The following is a 14453-nucleotide window of genomic DNA, read 5'->3' as shown; positions in this document are numbered from 1 at the left end:
TAGCAAAGAAGGAAGCCGTTGCTTGAACAGCATAAACCACCTCGTCTCTGCCTGGGTTTTGACCGTTCTTTCAGAATTTATTACAGAAGCTGTACCGGAATTACACACAAATGTTCCCATGGCAACAATGAAAAACAAGGTTATATTATAAACAACTTGTTTATGTCGTGCTGAACTCTCCGAAGCCACTCATTAAGGGACCCATAGCATTGATGCTGTCTAAAAACTTGCTACTGAAATCTGTTTCATTTGGAAACTACAGTAAAATGTACTATAATAGCCTTTCAGTGCGAAATAAGGTATCAGTTAAAAATTAGCCAAATTCTCAGAATCATTCTTAGTTTTCAAAATACTGGTGATTTCTTTTTGCTGACAGTTTAAAAAAATCAGCTAACAGAAAACTGCAGACATATCAAGTATTTGGAACTTTTAATAATTAATAAAATGTACTCATCATGGAACTGGTATTATGTAAGTGGGGGAATGCTCCCGCTATTGTGGGAAACTTTCCTGGCTTCTGCATGTTAGGCCAAAAAGTATGGCGTATAGAACATTGTTTGGCCAGCTTAGCCAAAGTTAGGCTTACAGTAGTTGCTGGGCCATTCCTGTCTCTCTGTGAAACCTGAGGACATGCTTGCTTGAGCTGCAGAGAACGAGATAAGAGGGGGAGGCCGCATTCTTGTACCAGAAGTGCTAGGAACAGTTTGTTTGGACGTGGAGACTTGTAGTCTCCACTCCCTGTTTCTATTCTTCATCTGTTCTTAACTCCCTCCTTTCTCCTAGTTTCTGGTGCATGACAACAAAGCTGATAAGTTGCTGAGGCATCACGAATTGTTTGTAGTGTCAAAGAAGTTAGATATGCATGAATATTAGAAGCTTTCTAACTAATAAAGGAGGGTTGGGTTGTTTTAACTATGGCGCGACGGAACTGTCTATATAACCCTACTAGTTGTTAAAACCGGGGCTGGTTCTCTTTGGAGACGGGCCTCTCTCTATTGTTGTGTGCACTCTTCAATAAAGAGCTTGTGTTTGGACCTTGCTGGTGTTGCCTGTCTCTTTGCGGTCAGACAACGAACCGTGCCGTCTGGGTTAGAGTCCTCGACATGCACTACCCCAGTGAAGTGGGCTACCGAAAGGATCTGAGTCCTCGCTCCCACTTCCTTTACCCAGAGACCTCCCTGCCCTTGAGGACTCCCCTTCCACTCTCCTGTCTGGCAGAGTCCTCGTAAACCCCGACAAGGCTGGGCCAGGATTCCTGGGGGGCTCGACCCCCAACCCTGCTGTGGTCACCCAGGACAGGGGCTAGGGTGCTCTCTCTGCACTGGGCACCTTCCTGACCCACTGATCATTTCATACAATTTAAAGCAAATACAAGTTGTTTAATTAACAATTAATTTTAAAAAAGAATAAGGAAAAATGGGAAAGGTTAAAGGAAACACATCACCCTGCTCTGTGGCAGGGAACATCACAAACAGTGTCTCTGGAATTTCAGGGCAGTTCACAGTCTGTTTCTTGTAGGTCCCAGGCTCCTTCTCAGGCCCTGGCTGTGCTGAAGAGATGCTGTGGGTTGGACACTTGCTCTGGTGGTGGCCACATGCTCTCAGGCTCTAGGTGGCAGGACCCTTTCTCTCAGCGTCGCCCCTGCCCGGTCGGGGTTATGATCCCCCTCCAAGTCTGGCCTGCAGAGCCTCTTGGCTGAGGCGTCTCCCTGTGCGGGGCCCACTGCCCAGGGTCCCCCTCCTCTCCCCAGCTGCTCACCGCACCCAGCTCCGGACTGCTCCAGCCCCAGCCCCAGCCCCGCATCCAGCTCCGGACTGCTCCACTCTGCCTCAGCACGGCAGCTCCCTGGCTGCTTGTCTGGCCCCTCTGGCTCTGGTTGCTGCAGCTCTGCTCCCAGGGCAGGTCTGCTCTCTCTGGGCTGTGCTCTGGCTTTGGGGCAGCAGCTCTGCTTCCAGCAGCTTAGCTCGGGCCCCTGCTCTCTCCTTAGCTCGGCCCCACTCTGTCTGACTCAGGCCATTCCAGTTCACACGGAGGACGGGACCCCCCGGCCTCCTGACTCTCTGATTAGCCTGCCCACCCTGTCAATCAGGCTGATCTGGAGCATTGGCCTCTCCCCATTGTTCCTGGGGACTGTCAGTCTCAGGCTCCTGATTTGCCATCGACCCTTCCCCTTTTAGTGCTGGGAGCTAGCCAGCCATAACACCCGCACTGAATGTTAGTAAGGGGGCAACCGTCCCCTTACATTTGGATAATTTTGTCAATGAATCTAGTGCCAAGTGCCATAAAAAGTAGTCTGTACAAATAGATAACTTTTAAGTCAATTGAACACTACTTAGGAAGGCCTCTGAAAGTGACACTGCATATGGAAGAAGCCCAATTTGTAAATTACACCCCTTAAATATGATGGTTAAAAAAATCTTAAGTGGGTAAGATATAAAAAGCAAATAGTCTAAATAAAAATGTCATGCAAAAAGTTAGATTTTGTCATTTGCTTTGCACGGATTTATTTATTTGTTCCTAGTTATGGAATAAGTTCCTGGTTGATTTGAGGACTTAAGCATGTGCTTCACTTTCAACACATGAGCAATTCCATTGATTTTAATGGGACTACCAAGGGGCTTTTCTGGACAAATGCTTAGAATATCTTAAAATAATGTAGCCCATTTTCAGGGCTTTCAATTCACATTTTCACTTTCTCTTTCACTCCTCCTACCTCTCTTCCTCCTCCAAACAGGTAAAATCCCAGAAGTTTCAAAATTAGCACTGCCTGACTTGCGCTCCCTCAGCAATACGGAAATCAGTGGATGAGAGACAAATGCTGCATTCCTTGCGTAGGTAAAACTTCTGTGGACAACATGGAAGTTTTGCATGTGCAACAAATGCATGATTGGGTAGTAAAACAAAGAAAGAAGGCAGGAATAGTCTGTGTTGTAGCATTTAGTAAGAACTAAGAAGTCATGCTGTTTGGAGAAAGCACAGCAATTTTATTAATTGCATGAGCACTCGGCTCACGCGGAGCCTGCTCAGACTTCTGAAGAAAGCTAGTTCACATGGGTCATGCTTGAAGATTTAACACAGGCATTAGTATAGTCACTCCCATACCAATAACAATGATAAATACATTCAGCTGTATGTTTCACTCTGCTGCTGTAGGACAGCTTTACTCCTCATGTTCAGAACGCCTTGCAGGGTACAGCATGGCATTCACTTAGCTGGCTCCTGGGCACCATTGCAGTTACATTTTTGCATGTTCAGGGATTTCCTTGACAGAGGCATCCCAGAGTGCACAAAAGGTGAGTGCAACATTGCTTGGGGTCTATTAACAACAGTCAAACAGGTTGGACCCCACAGCAGGTCTCTACTAGAAGGTATGAGCACTGGAGGTTGACCAGAGTCTCCTTTGCCAATCCTGAAGTGTCTGACTGAGAAAACAAGAGAAGCCTTGAGCCAGTCCTGTATTTCATAAGAGCTAGTTCGTCCATCTCTACTTTCAACTTTGTTTTTCATTAATCCATAAGATCGATGCCAACAGCTCTCCAATCATCTTCAATCAACATGATAACAGGGGCATCCATCAGCTGCTTTTAGAAAAATACCTAGGTAATGTCTGAAGTAAAATGTATGTAGCACATTAGAGATCCATGAGGAAGCACTAGCATGCAGTCCTGGAAGGGGTGGGAAGGTAGAGTAGTTGATGGTCACCCTCCCTAGACAGCTTGTAGAAATAAGTGCTATGTGGTTTTCAGGGCAGCTCTCAATTCTTTATTGAGTTCTATAGAGTCCTGCCACAGAAGAGTGCTATTTTGATTCAAAATGTAATTAGAACTTGATAATAGTGTTAAGAAACAATGTGATTATTAAACCTGTGGCAAAGCAGACCTCTCAATCCTGCTGGCCTTGCAGCAATTGCAGTGAGAGTGTGCTTGACTAAAAGCTGCATAAATACCAGATTAGCCCCCGTGTTAGACATCATCATCATCATCATCTCACTTATGGGTGCTCCATTGCCTTTTTAATGCAATATTTACTGAAATTCAGTAACAGAGCAAACCTAGAAGCAATCCCCTCCCTTCACCCATGCTTCACCCTCAACCGCAGCCACATTTCAGGGGTAGTGAGTCTTCTAACTATACTTCTTTCATGAAGAAAGTGAGCATACTCTTTGTTACCCACATGTATTAATTCTTCCAAAAAGTATTATTTCCATTAACTTAGCTCTAGTGAGCTAATAAGTGATAAACTGTAAGTATTCTAGGTTAGCTGACACAATGCATTGCTGCATCAAGCGCCTGTGACAAGAAGACATTTGGTGCCAGATTTCCCCTCTTGTTTTTTTTCCTAGCCTACCTGAATAAATAAGCCTTCCCAGCTTCAGAAATGCAATTCCTAGAAAGTCAGGTTTGTTCCTGTGCAAAGTGCACTATTTAATCCATCCAAAGAGCTGAACTATGAAGAAAGTGCTGGTAGCTGATTTGGGTGCTCAGATGATATGCATATAATAATGAGCTAAATTCTAGTACATTAGTTTGGGTAATGAGCTAAGGTATGTGTTGGGCCATTAAACAAGGTGTCCTACTACCAAGCATTGAAACCCCCCCTTGCACTTGTGGAGCGGCGCTAGGCCAGACGGAGGTGAGCCGTGGGGATGACGGCAGCGGCTGCTCCATCTGACAAATGTCAGCTCTCCAGAGAGGAGTGGCGGAAAGAGGCAGTGTCCAGCCCCACACCGCGCTAAGGCGGCCCCGCAATTACACGGACAGAAGCAGAGTTTCCTGCCCCCTGCCCCAGCTCTCCCTGCAGGGCTGACCCCGGAGGCAGCAACTCCCAGCCGCAGGCGGCTGCAAAGCACCTGCCTTCCCCCGGCCAGGGCAGACAGGCACGAGTGTCTCCGCCCTGCTCCCAGCCACATCCGCGCGCAAAGGGAGCAGGCTGGGACCCCCGGTGCGTGTCCGGCGCGGGGCTGCACTGACCTGAGATGCCGCCCCCAACCACGATCACGTCGCATTTCTGGCTCATGGCGCTGCCTCGGCTCCCGCTCCCGGGCTCTGCGCGGCTGGGGCTCCCGGAGCAGCTGCCGCTCGCGTCTCCCTCGCTGCCCGCCGGAGTCTGACAGCGGCGCTCCCGGCTCCGCCCGCCGCCCAGTCAATGGCAGCGCGGGGGGGCGAGACGGGGCTGGGGAGCTGAGAACACGACCGGCGTGTCCCGTCCCCCCGCCTCAGGTTGCAAAGGGCAGGTGGGAGCCCGCCCACAGACCCCACTGCTCCCCCCCAGCAACCCCCTCTCTAACCGGGGGCTCTAACCTCTAAAGGGGGGGCGGCTGAAACACGCTGCTGTCCTGTCCCTTGGCTGGGGCACCTCATCTGCTGTAGCTATCAGGGATTTCCCTACACACACCCCTACGGGGTCGGGTGTATACCCCCCCTGAATTTTTCCAACAACCCCCCCTCCCCCCAGTTTTGTGAACTAGTTACATGCAGAGTTGCCAATTTAGTGACTGTTTGGAAATTTGAATTGAAATTCAAACATTAATACATACTTTAAAAGCATATAAAGTGTATGATAAAATACATGTATCTGAAAAAGTATAATAGATTTGAAAAGTATGAACATAGACTAGCTTCCTTCTACAGCTGTTGTTTTTTAGGACAATGTCAGTGCATTCAGTTCGGTGATGGTGGCCAACCTAATAATTTCAAATGATCATTTGAAGGCGAAGTCTAAATGAGCTCTCCCTGACAGCTAGTGATGAGCTGGGGCTGGGGGGAAAAGCTTCAGGACCAGATTGGATTTACATTCACACCTAATCTACCTAGGTATCCAGCAAACAGAGCTGTGTTGCCCAGGTGATAGATTTTGGCTGGGGTTGGGTTACAAATCACTTGAATGCAGGGGAGGGGGGGGGGGATAATGAAATGTTGTTGTTCTTATTGGATGAGTAAAGGGCAGTAGAACTGTACTTAGCCTGTGCTGATTGAGGGCAGGAAGAGAGAGGATGGGGACAGGTGTTTTGCTTGATGGTCTGCCTGAGTCACAAGTAATATTTGACCTGCCCCTCTCCACTGTTTAAAGACAGAGCTGATTAGGCTCCATAGATAGTCTTTTGTTTCGTTAAGTGACCACTACAACTGAAATCACTGATAATCAGGTCTAAATTCTTAGACCTGCTCTGGGACAGTGTTTCTGTGGTAGAGATGGCCCAGTCTGCACCAGCAGTGAGGTTCCCGCACTGAGAGCTCAGCTGAAATCACTGAGAGCTGGGTGGAACCTCAAGAGATCAATTCGCAGAGGTCACAGTGGCAGGTGGCAGCAGCAGGTGACAGCGCAGGGCCATTGGCAACAGAGTGATGGAGTGAACAGTGGCACAACGAACAATAGTGGCCAGAGGAAACAGCGAGCAGCTGGAGGAACACGCAAGGTGCCTTCTTGCCCCCCACCTGGGAGGTGAACTCATGTGAAAGTACCTCTGAACCTCCACTGACCAAGGACAACACTAGTGAGTGTTAATGAGGCTGTTAAGAATGCTGGAGACACAATACAGTTCATGTGAACAAACATGGCTGTGGCATCATACTTTCTCTTTAAGCAAGGGATACCACACACTACAAACTGCAGGCCAATGTTAAGTGCGCTGTCACTTGTTTATCCTGAAATTGAACACTGGTTCCAAACAAGACCAGCAAATGCTCACTATCTTTCTGCAAGAAACTCAACTGACTGGCTAGAAGCATGTGGTGCAACAGTGAAAGACTCAACAGTTGAAAAAGTAAAGAACTCTTTCACAACATTCAAAAAAATTTGAATACATGGCTGATGAATGCACCGATGCAAATGAGCATCAAGTATTAAGTTATTGTGTACATTATCTTGATGTCAGTGGTAGGCCAGTAGATGCATTTCTAGATGTTCAAGTTATAGAAGACACATCGGCTGCATCTGTGACAACCCACATCTTAGAAGAGTTAAATGCTTGTCAACTGGAGGTCAAACAGATAGCTGCTAGTGCATTTGATGGAGCTGTAAACTTCTCTGGAAGACATGGTGGAGTACAAGCTTTGCTCAGAGAAAAGTGTAACCCTAATCTCTCCTATACACACTGCAGAGGCCATCTACTCCAACTAGCACTAATACGAGCTGCAGACTCTTTAAAAGACATTAAAAAAAGCTATAAATGTAATGTCTTCATTATATTTTTTCAGCAAGAGTCCAAAAAGACTGAATATCTTGGAAAATATAGAAGATACACTGGGACTGAAGTTCAAATTAGTCCAACCTGGGAAAACCCTCTGGCTTTCTCTTGAGCGATCCTTGGCTGTCTTAAAATTACTCCAGCCATTATTACTGGCTTTGGTAAATATCTACCTAGATGGGATGGATCTAAGTAGTGAAGCTGGTGGATTACTTTTGCTACTATGTTCAGAGAAGACTATGGCCATTCTCTCTCTTGTAAGTCTACAGTTGAAACCACTTGGGTCATTACACAATGCCATCCAGGCATCTGCTACAACAGTAGTAGATCTTTGTCCAGCAACAGAAGCTACATTTGGATCAATCAGAGAGCTATCCATTGAAAAAGTACTGGAAGAAGCAAAGACTTCAGTCAAGAAGTTGACTAATAAAGGCATTTATATTGAATCCTTAAGTGAAGAGGACAAGAAGTGTTAGTTAAGACAAATGAAAAAGTACAGAGACTTGATTCTTAAAAATTTAAGAAAGCAACTTCTAAATTCTACTCAACCTCTACATAGTTTTACAGATCCCTGTCCTATAAAACACTGACAGTTGAGTGGAGTGAGACACTACCAACAATGGGGCTGCTGTGTGCTCAGGACAGAATAGAGAATTTGAACATAGGGTGGAATAGCATACGACAAATTAATGAAGATTTGACTTCAACTTCTTTTTTATCATCACTAGTGGCTTGACCTGATCTTTGTGTTATGTTTCCCAGGATGGAAGAAGTAGGAGTTCATCTCGTGCTACTCCCAGTCACAACAGCTACAGTTGAGCGTTCTTTTACATCATTGAATAGAATTTTCTGTTCGGAAAGAAGTCACTTTCTGCCTGATCATGTGAATGAACTAATGAGCATATTAATTGAAGGAATGGAAGTACCGGACACACGAGAAGCCACCAAAGATGAACGCATTGCATTCAAGAAGTTTATTAGCAGAGTTGTGCAAAATTATAACAAGAAACCAAGAAGGATGTATATGTAGTGCTTCATAGAAGGCTTGAGTAGCCAACTTTAATTTGTGTGGTGATTTTAAAACATGAGTTAAATCTAATAAAATGGTCATGAAACATTTTTTCAGTTTTTACTATGGTGCCATACAGCCCAACTTCACCCTTTGTGACAAAGTTCCTCCTCTACCTTGGTGGGTCCTGCGCTTATTGGTGGATTTGCTCCCTTCACAGATTCACCCTGTGGGTCAGAAAACAGTCCAGAGACCTTCCCCTCTGGTAGAAGCTATAGTCCAGGTCAATTCCTCCTGTGTTTGATCAGGAGTTGGGAGGTATGGGGGGAACCCGGGCCCGGCCTCTACTCCGGGTTCCAGCCCAGGGCCCTGTGGACTGCAGCTGTTTAGAGTGCCTCCTGGTACAGTTGCACGACACCTACAACTCCCTGGGCTACTTCCCCATGGCCTCCTCCCAACACCTTCTTTGTCCTCACCACCAGATCTTCCTCCTGATGTCTGATAACGCTTGTACTTCTCAGTCCTCCAGCAGTACGCCTACTCACTCTCAGCTTCTTGCACACCTCTTGCTCCCAGTTCCTCACACACACTTCCTCTCCTCTGGCTCCCCCTGGCTTGACTGGAGTGAGCCCTTTTATAGCATCAGAGGGGGTCTTAATTAGAGTCAGGTGCTTAACTGCCTCACCTGACTCTTAGCAGGTTAATTGGAGTCAGGTGGTCTATTAGCCTGGAGCAGCCCTGCTCTGGTCACTCAGGGAACAGAAAACTACTTATCCAGTGGCCAGTATATCTCCCTTCTGCTACTCTGCTGTTCCCAACTGGTCTGGGTTTATCACATATCCCTCCCCCGTGCTCAATACCAAGGGGTTGGGCAGCTTGGGACGCCAGGCAGTGTACATGTGATAAGCCATCAGCGTTGCCATGGTGACTCCCTGCTCTGTGCTTTATGCGGAACTGGAAAGGTTGGAGGGATAAGAACCACCTGGTTACCCTTGTGTTCTTTTCCTTGTTCCATTGCATCCATTGAAGAGGGGCATGGTCAGTCACGAGGACAAATCTGCGCCCCAGCAGGTAGTAACGCAGCGTTTCCCTGGCCCATTTTACGGCGAGGCATTCTCTCTCTACCACTGTGTATTTTTGTTCCCTTGGAAGGAGTTTCCTGCTGAGGTAGAGAATTGGGTGTTCTTCTTCCCCAGCCATCTGCGACAGGACAGCCCCTAGTCCCACCTCGGATGCATCTGTCTGAAGGATGAATTACTTGGTGAAATCCGGGGCTATCAATACAGGGTTACTGCAGAGGGCAGTCCGTAGGTCTGCAAATGCCCTCTTTGCTGCGTCGGACCATCTGACTGGATCCAGACCAGGGGCCTTCACTAAGTCAGTTAGGGGGACTTGCCCTTGTGGCAAAATGGGGAATGAAACGCCAGTAATGCTCCACAACCCCTAGGAATGCTTGGACCTGCTTCTTACTACTTGGTCGTGGCCAATTTTGGATGGCCTCTAACTTGTTCAGTTGAGGTTTCACCAGACCTTTTCCTACCACATAGCCAAGATATTTGGCTTCTGTGAACCTCGCAGCACACTTAACAGGGTTTGCCTTAAGGCCAGCTCGCCTGAAGGTATCAAGGACTGCCTCCACCTTCTTCAAGTGGGTTTCCCAGTCTGGGGTATGAATCACCATGTCATCCAAGTAGGCCACAGCATAGCTGGCATGGGGGAGTAATAACTTGTCCATGAGGCGCTGAAAGGTAGCTGGGGCCCCATGTAGTCCAAAAGGAAGGACTGTATACTGGAAAAGACCCTCTGGTGTACAGAACGCAGTCTTCTCCTTTGCATCTTCAGCTTGGGGAATCTGCCAGTACCCCTTTGTCAAGTCTAGGGTCGTTAAGTACCGGGCATTCCCCAGACGGTCTACTAATTCGTCCATGCGGGGTATAGGGCAGGCATCAAACTGGGATATCTTATTTAGTCGCCGGAAGTCATTCAGAACCTCGTGGTGCCATCAGGTTTGGGCACCAACACTATTGGGCTGGACCACTGACTGTGAGATTCTTCAATGATTCCCATCTCCAGCATTTTCCTGACTTCTGCTTTTATTTCCTCCCTTTTGGCTGCTGGCACCCGGTAGGGCCTCAATGTTACTCTGGCCCCAGGGTTCGTGATGATGTGATGATATGTCCCAGTTGTGTGACCCGGCTTTGTTGAGAATACATCTTGATATTGGGCTATCATCTCAGTTACCTCTTTCTTCTGGGCTGTCGTTAGATTGGGAGACACCCTCACCTGTCCAGGGTTTTTGTTCCCTGGGTGTAGGTCTTCCCAAACTACTGTGCAAGCTTCTCGGGTATGCCAGGGTTTCAGAAGGTTGACATGATATAGCTGTTCTAGTTTTCGACGTCCCAGTTGTCGCACCTTGTAATTTACTTCCCCTACGGGTTCAACTATTTCGTAGGGCCCTTGCCACTGGGCCAATAGCTTACTTTCGGCCGTGGGTACCAGTACCATTACTCAGTCACCGGGTTGAAACTGACAAACCTTGGCTTGATGATTGTAGTAGGTTTGCTGGGCCTCTTGGGCCTTTTCTAGGTGCTCCCTCACTATGGGAGTGACCCGGGCTATCAGGTCCCTCATCTGTAGGACATACTCTATTATGTTCTTCCCCTCACTGGGTTCCTCCTCCCAAATTTCCTTGGCTATGTCCAGGATGCCTCGGGGGTTGCGCCCATATAACAGCTCAAAGGGAGAGAATCCAGTTGAGGTCTGAGGTACCTCCCGGATAGCGAACATAAGGTAAGTTAGTAGGGTGTCCCAGTCCTTCCCATCCCAACTTACCACCTTCCTTATCACAGCCTTGAAGGTTCGGTTAAACCTTTCTACCAACCCATCAGTCTGCGGATGATAGATTGAAGTTCTCAGGGTATGTATATGGAGCAGTGTACAGAGGTCCTTCATTAGCTTCGACATAAATGGGGTTCCTTGGTCTGTTAATATCTCCTTTGGTAGCCCCACTCGGGCAAAGATCCCCACCAACTCCTTAGCTATCATTTTAGAGGCCGTGTTTCGCAGGGGGACAGCTTCTGGGTAGCAAGTAGCATAATCCAGAATGACAAGTATATATTGGTGACCCCAAGCCGTCTTCTCCAGAGGTCCCACTAGGTCCATGGCTATTCGCTCGAAGGGGACCTCTATGATGGGCAGGGGTACTAAAGGTGCCCTCAAGTGGGGACGGGGACTGTGCAGCTGACACTCCAGGCAGGACGCACAGTACCTTCACACTTCTTCATGTACTCTGGGCCAGAAGAACCGTCATAGGACCCTGGCCAGTGTCTTCTCTACCCCCAAATACCCCCCCAAAAGATGACTATAGGCAAGACTTAATACAGCATTCTGGTGTTTTTGAGGTACTAGGATCTGCTGTACCTTCTGCCCCTGAACTGGTGCAACCTGGTATAGGAGATCCTTCTTCATTATGAAGTAGGGTCCTGGTCCCTGGGTTTTCCCTTCCACGGGGACCCCATCTATTTCAGTCACCTCCTTCCTAATGTTGTCATACCTTGGGTTTTCTGCCTGGTCCCATCCAAAATTTCCTCTCCCGGGGCTAATCTGCCTGAGATCTAGGGGGCCAGTCTCTGTTGCCTCTACTGGTTCAGAAGTGTTAGGATGAGGGTCAGACTCGGGTGCTTCTCCCTCCTGGGTGACCTCCTTTTCAGCTGCTCGGGTCCGCCTACCTATGAGAGCGACCTTCTGGCTTTGGGTCAGTATTCGGGTTCCCGAGGCCTTAACTACCCTCCTTTCCCTTTTTGTCTTTCTACCCTGTCTGGGAGTGGAGAACAAATCTGGGGATATTTCAGAGAAGACTGGGGGTTGACAGTCTACTGTGGATGCCTCACTAACTTCAGGGTTTCCCCCTGTCTCCAATCCCCTTACCGGGAGTAAGTCTCCAAACCCTGGGAAGTTCCTCCCTATGAGCACTGGGTATGGGAGTTTAGGGACTACACCTGCTGCTACCTCAGTAGTGTTCACCTGAATCTCGATTTTTACGGGGATGGTGGGGTAATAACCAACTGTCCCACGGACACAGGTTATCCCAACTGGTCTGGGTCTATCACACCTTACAATCTCACCCCTCATTGGCCCTGACACCCCTCCCCATACATTCGAACACCCCCCTCCCCCCCAATTTCCATTCCTGGGGAAAACACTAGCTGGGATGGACATGCAGGGCCCTTTACAGTCTAGCCACAAATAAAGCCTAATCAATGATAATCCTTGGCCCTTACAGCCTTCTGCCCTGGTACAAGGGTGTCCCGTTCCAGCAGTTTCTCTTTGGAGTCTGGTCCTGAAGTTTTTTTGCTGTAAGATGGCTACCTTTACATGATGTAAAGGTGTGAGTGCAAATGAACTGGAGCTCACACTCACACCTTTACATCATGTAAAGGTAGCCATCTTACAGCAAAAAAACTTCAGGACCAGACTCCAAAGAGAAACTGCTGAGCTCCAGTTCATTTGCAAATTTGACACCATCAGATCAGGATTAAACAAAGACTGTGAATGGCTATCCAACTACAGAAGCAGTTTCTCCTCCCTTGGTGTTCACACCTCAACTGCTAGCAGAGCACCTCACCCTCCCTGATTGAACTAATCTCGTTATCTCCATACTGATTTATACCTGCCTCTGGAAATTTCCATTACTTGCGTCTGATGAAGTGGGCATTCACCCACGAAACCTTATGCTCAAATAGAAGTGTGTAACTTTCCAGATTACAAAAGCTGTTTCTCCTCTCTATTTGTCTGTCTATTTTGATTGCTAGCTCTTCAGGCCAGGGACTGTCTCAGATTACGTGTTTGTAGAGTGCCCAGAACAATGGGCCCAAATCTCAGTTGAGTCTATAAGCACTACTGTAATATAAATGATAAACTATTTTTAATATTAGTTAGATCCCAGTTACATTAGACCAGATTCAACAAGACAGCCTACAAAATGAAATGGATGGATTGGTAAGTAAATGCAAATATGTTACATGCTGAATCATTCAGTTTTTCATCAGCAGACTCATTTCCATAATTTGGATATTTAACATTTCCACCAGTTTGTTATAACTATTGTGACAAAGTTCCTCCTCTATCTTGGTGGGTCCTGCACTTATTGGCGGATTTTCTTGCCTCAGAGATTCACCATGTGGGTTAGGGAACAGCCCAGAGACCTTCCCCTCTGGAAGAACCCACAGTCCAGGTCAATTGGGAGGTTTTGGGAGGAACCCAGGCCCGCCCTCTACTCTGGATTCCAGCCCAGGGCCCTGTGGACTGCAGCTGTCTATAGTGCCTCCTGTAACAGCTGCATGACAGCTACAACTCCTTGGGCTACTTCCCCATGGCCTCCTCCAAACACCTTCCTTATTCTCACCACAGGACTTTCCTCCTGGTGTCTGATAATGCTTGTGCTCCTTAGTCCTCCAGCAGCACACCCTCTTAGCTCCTTGCGCCTCTTACTCCCAGCTCCTCACACTCACACCACAAACTGAAGTGAGCTCCTTTTAAAACCCAGGTGCCCTGATTAGCCTGCCTTAATTGATTCTAGCAGCTTCTTCTTAATTGGCTCCAGGTGTCCTAATTAGCCGGCCTGCCTTAACTGGTTCTAGCAGGTTCCTGATTACTCTAGTGCAGCCCCTTCTCTGGTCACTCAGGGAACAGAAAACTACTCATCCAGTGACCAGTATATTTGTCCTCTACCAGACTCCTGTACCCCACTGGTCTGGATCTGTCACACTATCTATATGGCAGTGCCAGAATCCCTCTGCAGTTGGTGATGGCAGGTACCACATCGCAGGAAACTTCCCCAAATGTGACTCTGGAGCTAATTTGGAGGAAAACCTAGGCAAAAGAGATAGAAGTAGTAGGAAACTGGAAACTATTGTGGCTGTGGCCAGTAATCAGAAAGGAGTACATGGGGCCTTGGCTGGTTTGGTGTTGTGAGAATAATTTTTTTTGCTGGGGTTTAGGATTTCAGTTCTTCCTTTGTCAGGGATAGTATATATACACACACGTGTACCCCCTTTCTGCTTACTTGCCCCAGTCATTGCTGTTTCCAAGTTCCTATTATTTTTATCTCTTTTTCATATGTTTCCCTCCAGAGTAGCCCCACAATCACATTGGGAGAAGTTTCCTGAGATGTGCTGTCTGCCATGGGATCCTGCTTTCACCCACTAGCAGAGGTTCCTGGCACTGCCACCCTTTGCCTTCAACTAGTTTCAAAATAAA

General features: G+C 47.5%; 1 protein-coding gene across 1 annotated transcript in view; it reads right to left on the bottom strand.

Moving 5' to 3' along the window:
• Positions 1-5317, bottom strand: part of LOC101933084 (amine oxidase [flavin-containing] B) — a 93101-nt gene extending 87784 nt beyond the window's left edge. Inside the window, exon 1 of the mRNA XM_005301774.4 lies at positions 4971-5317. Coding sequence (XP_005301831.2) covers positions 4971-5016 — 46 coding nt within the window. The 5' untranslated portion in view covers positions 5017-5317. The remainder of the gene's footprint in view (positions 1-4970) is intronic.
• Between the last annotated feature and the right edge of the window lie 9136 nt (positions 5318-14453).

Source organism: Chrysemys picta, chromosome 1, assembly GCF_011386835.1.
Source record: "Chrysemys picta bellii isolate R12L10 chromosome 1, ASM1138683v2, whole genome shotgun sequence".
NCBI lineage: Eukaryota > Metazoa > Chordata > Testudines > Emydidae > Chrysemys > Chrysemys picta.
Note: the sequence above shows the minus strand (reverse complement) of the source record. Positions and strands in the feature narration are given on the sequence as shown.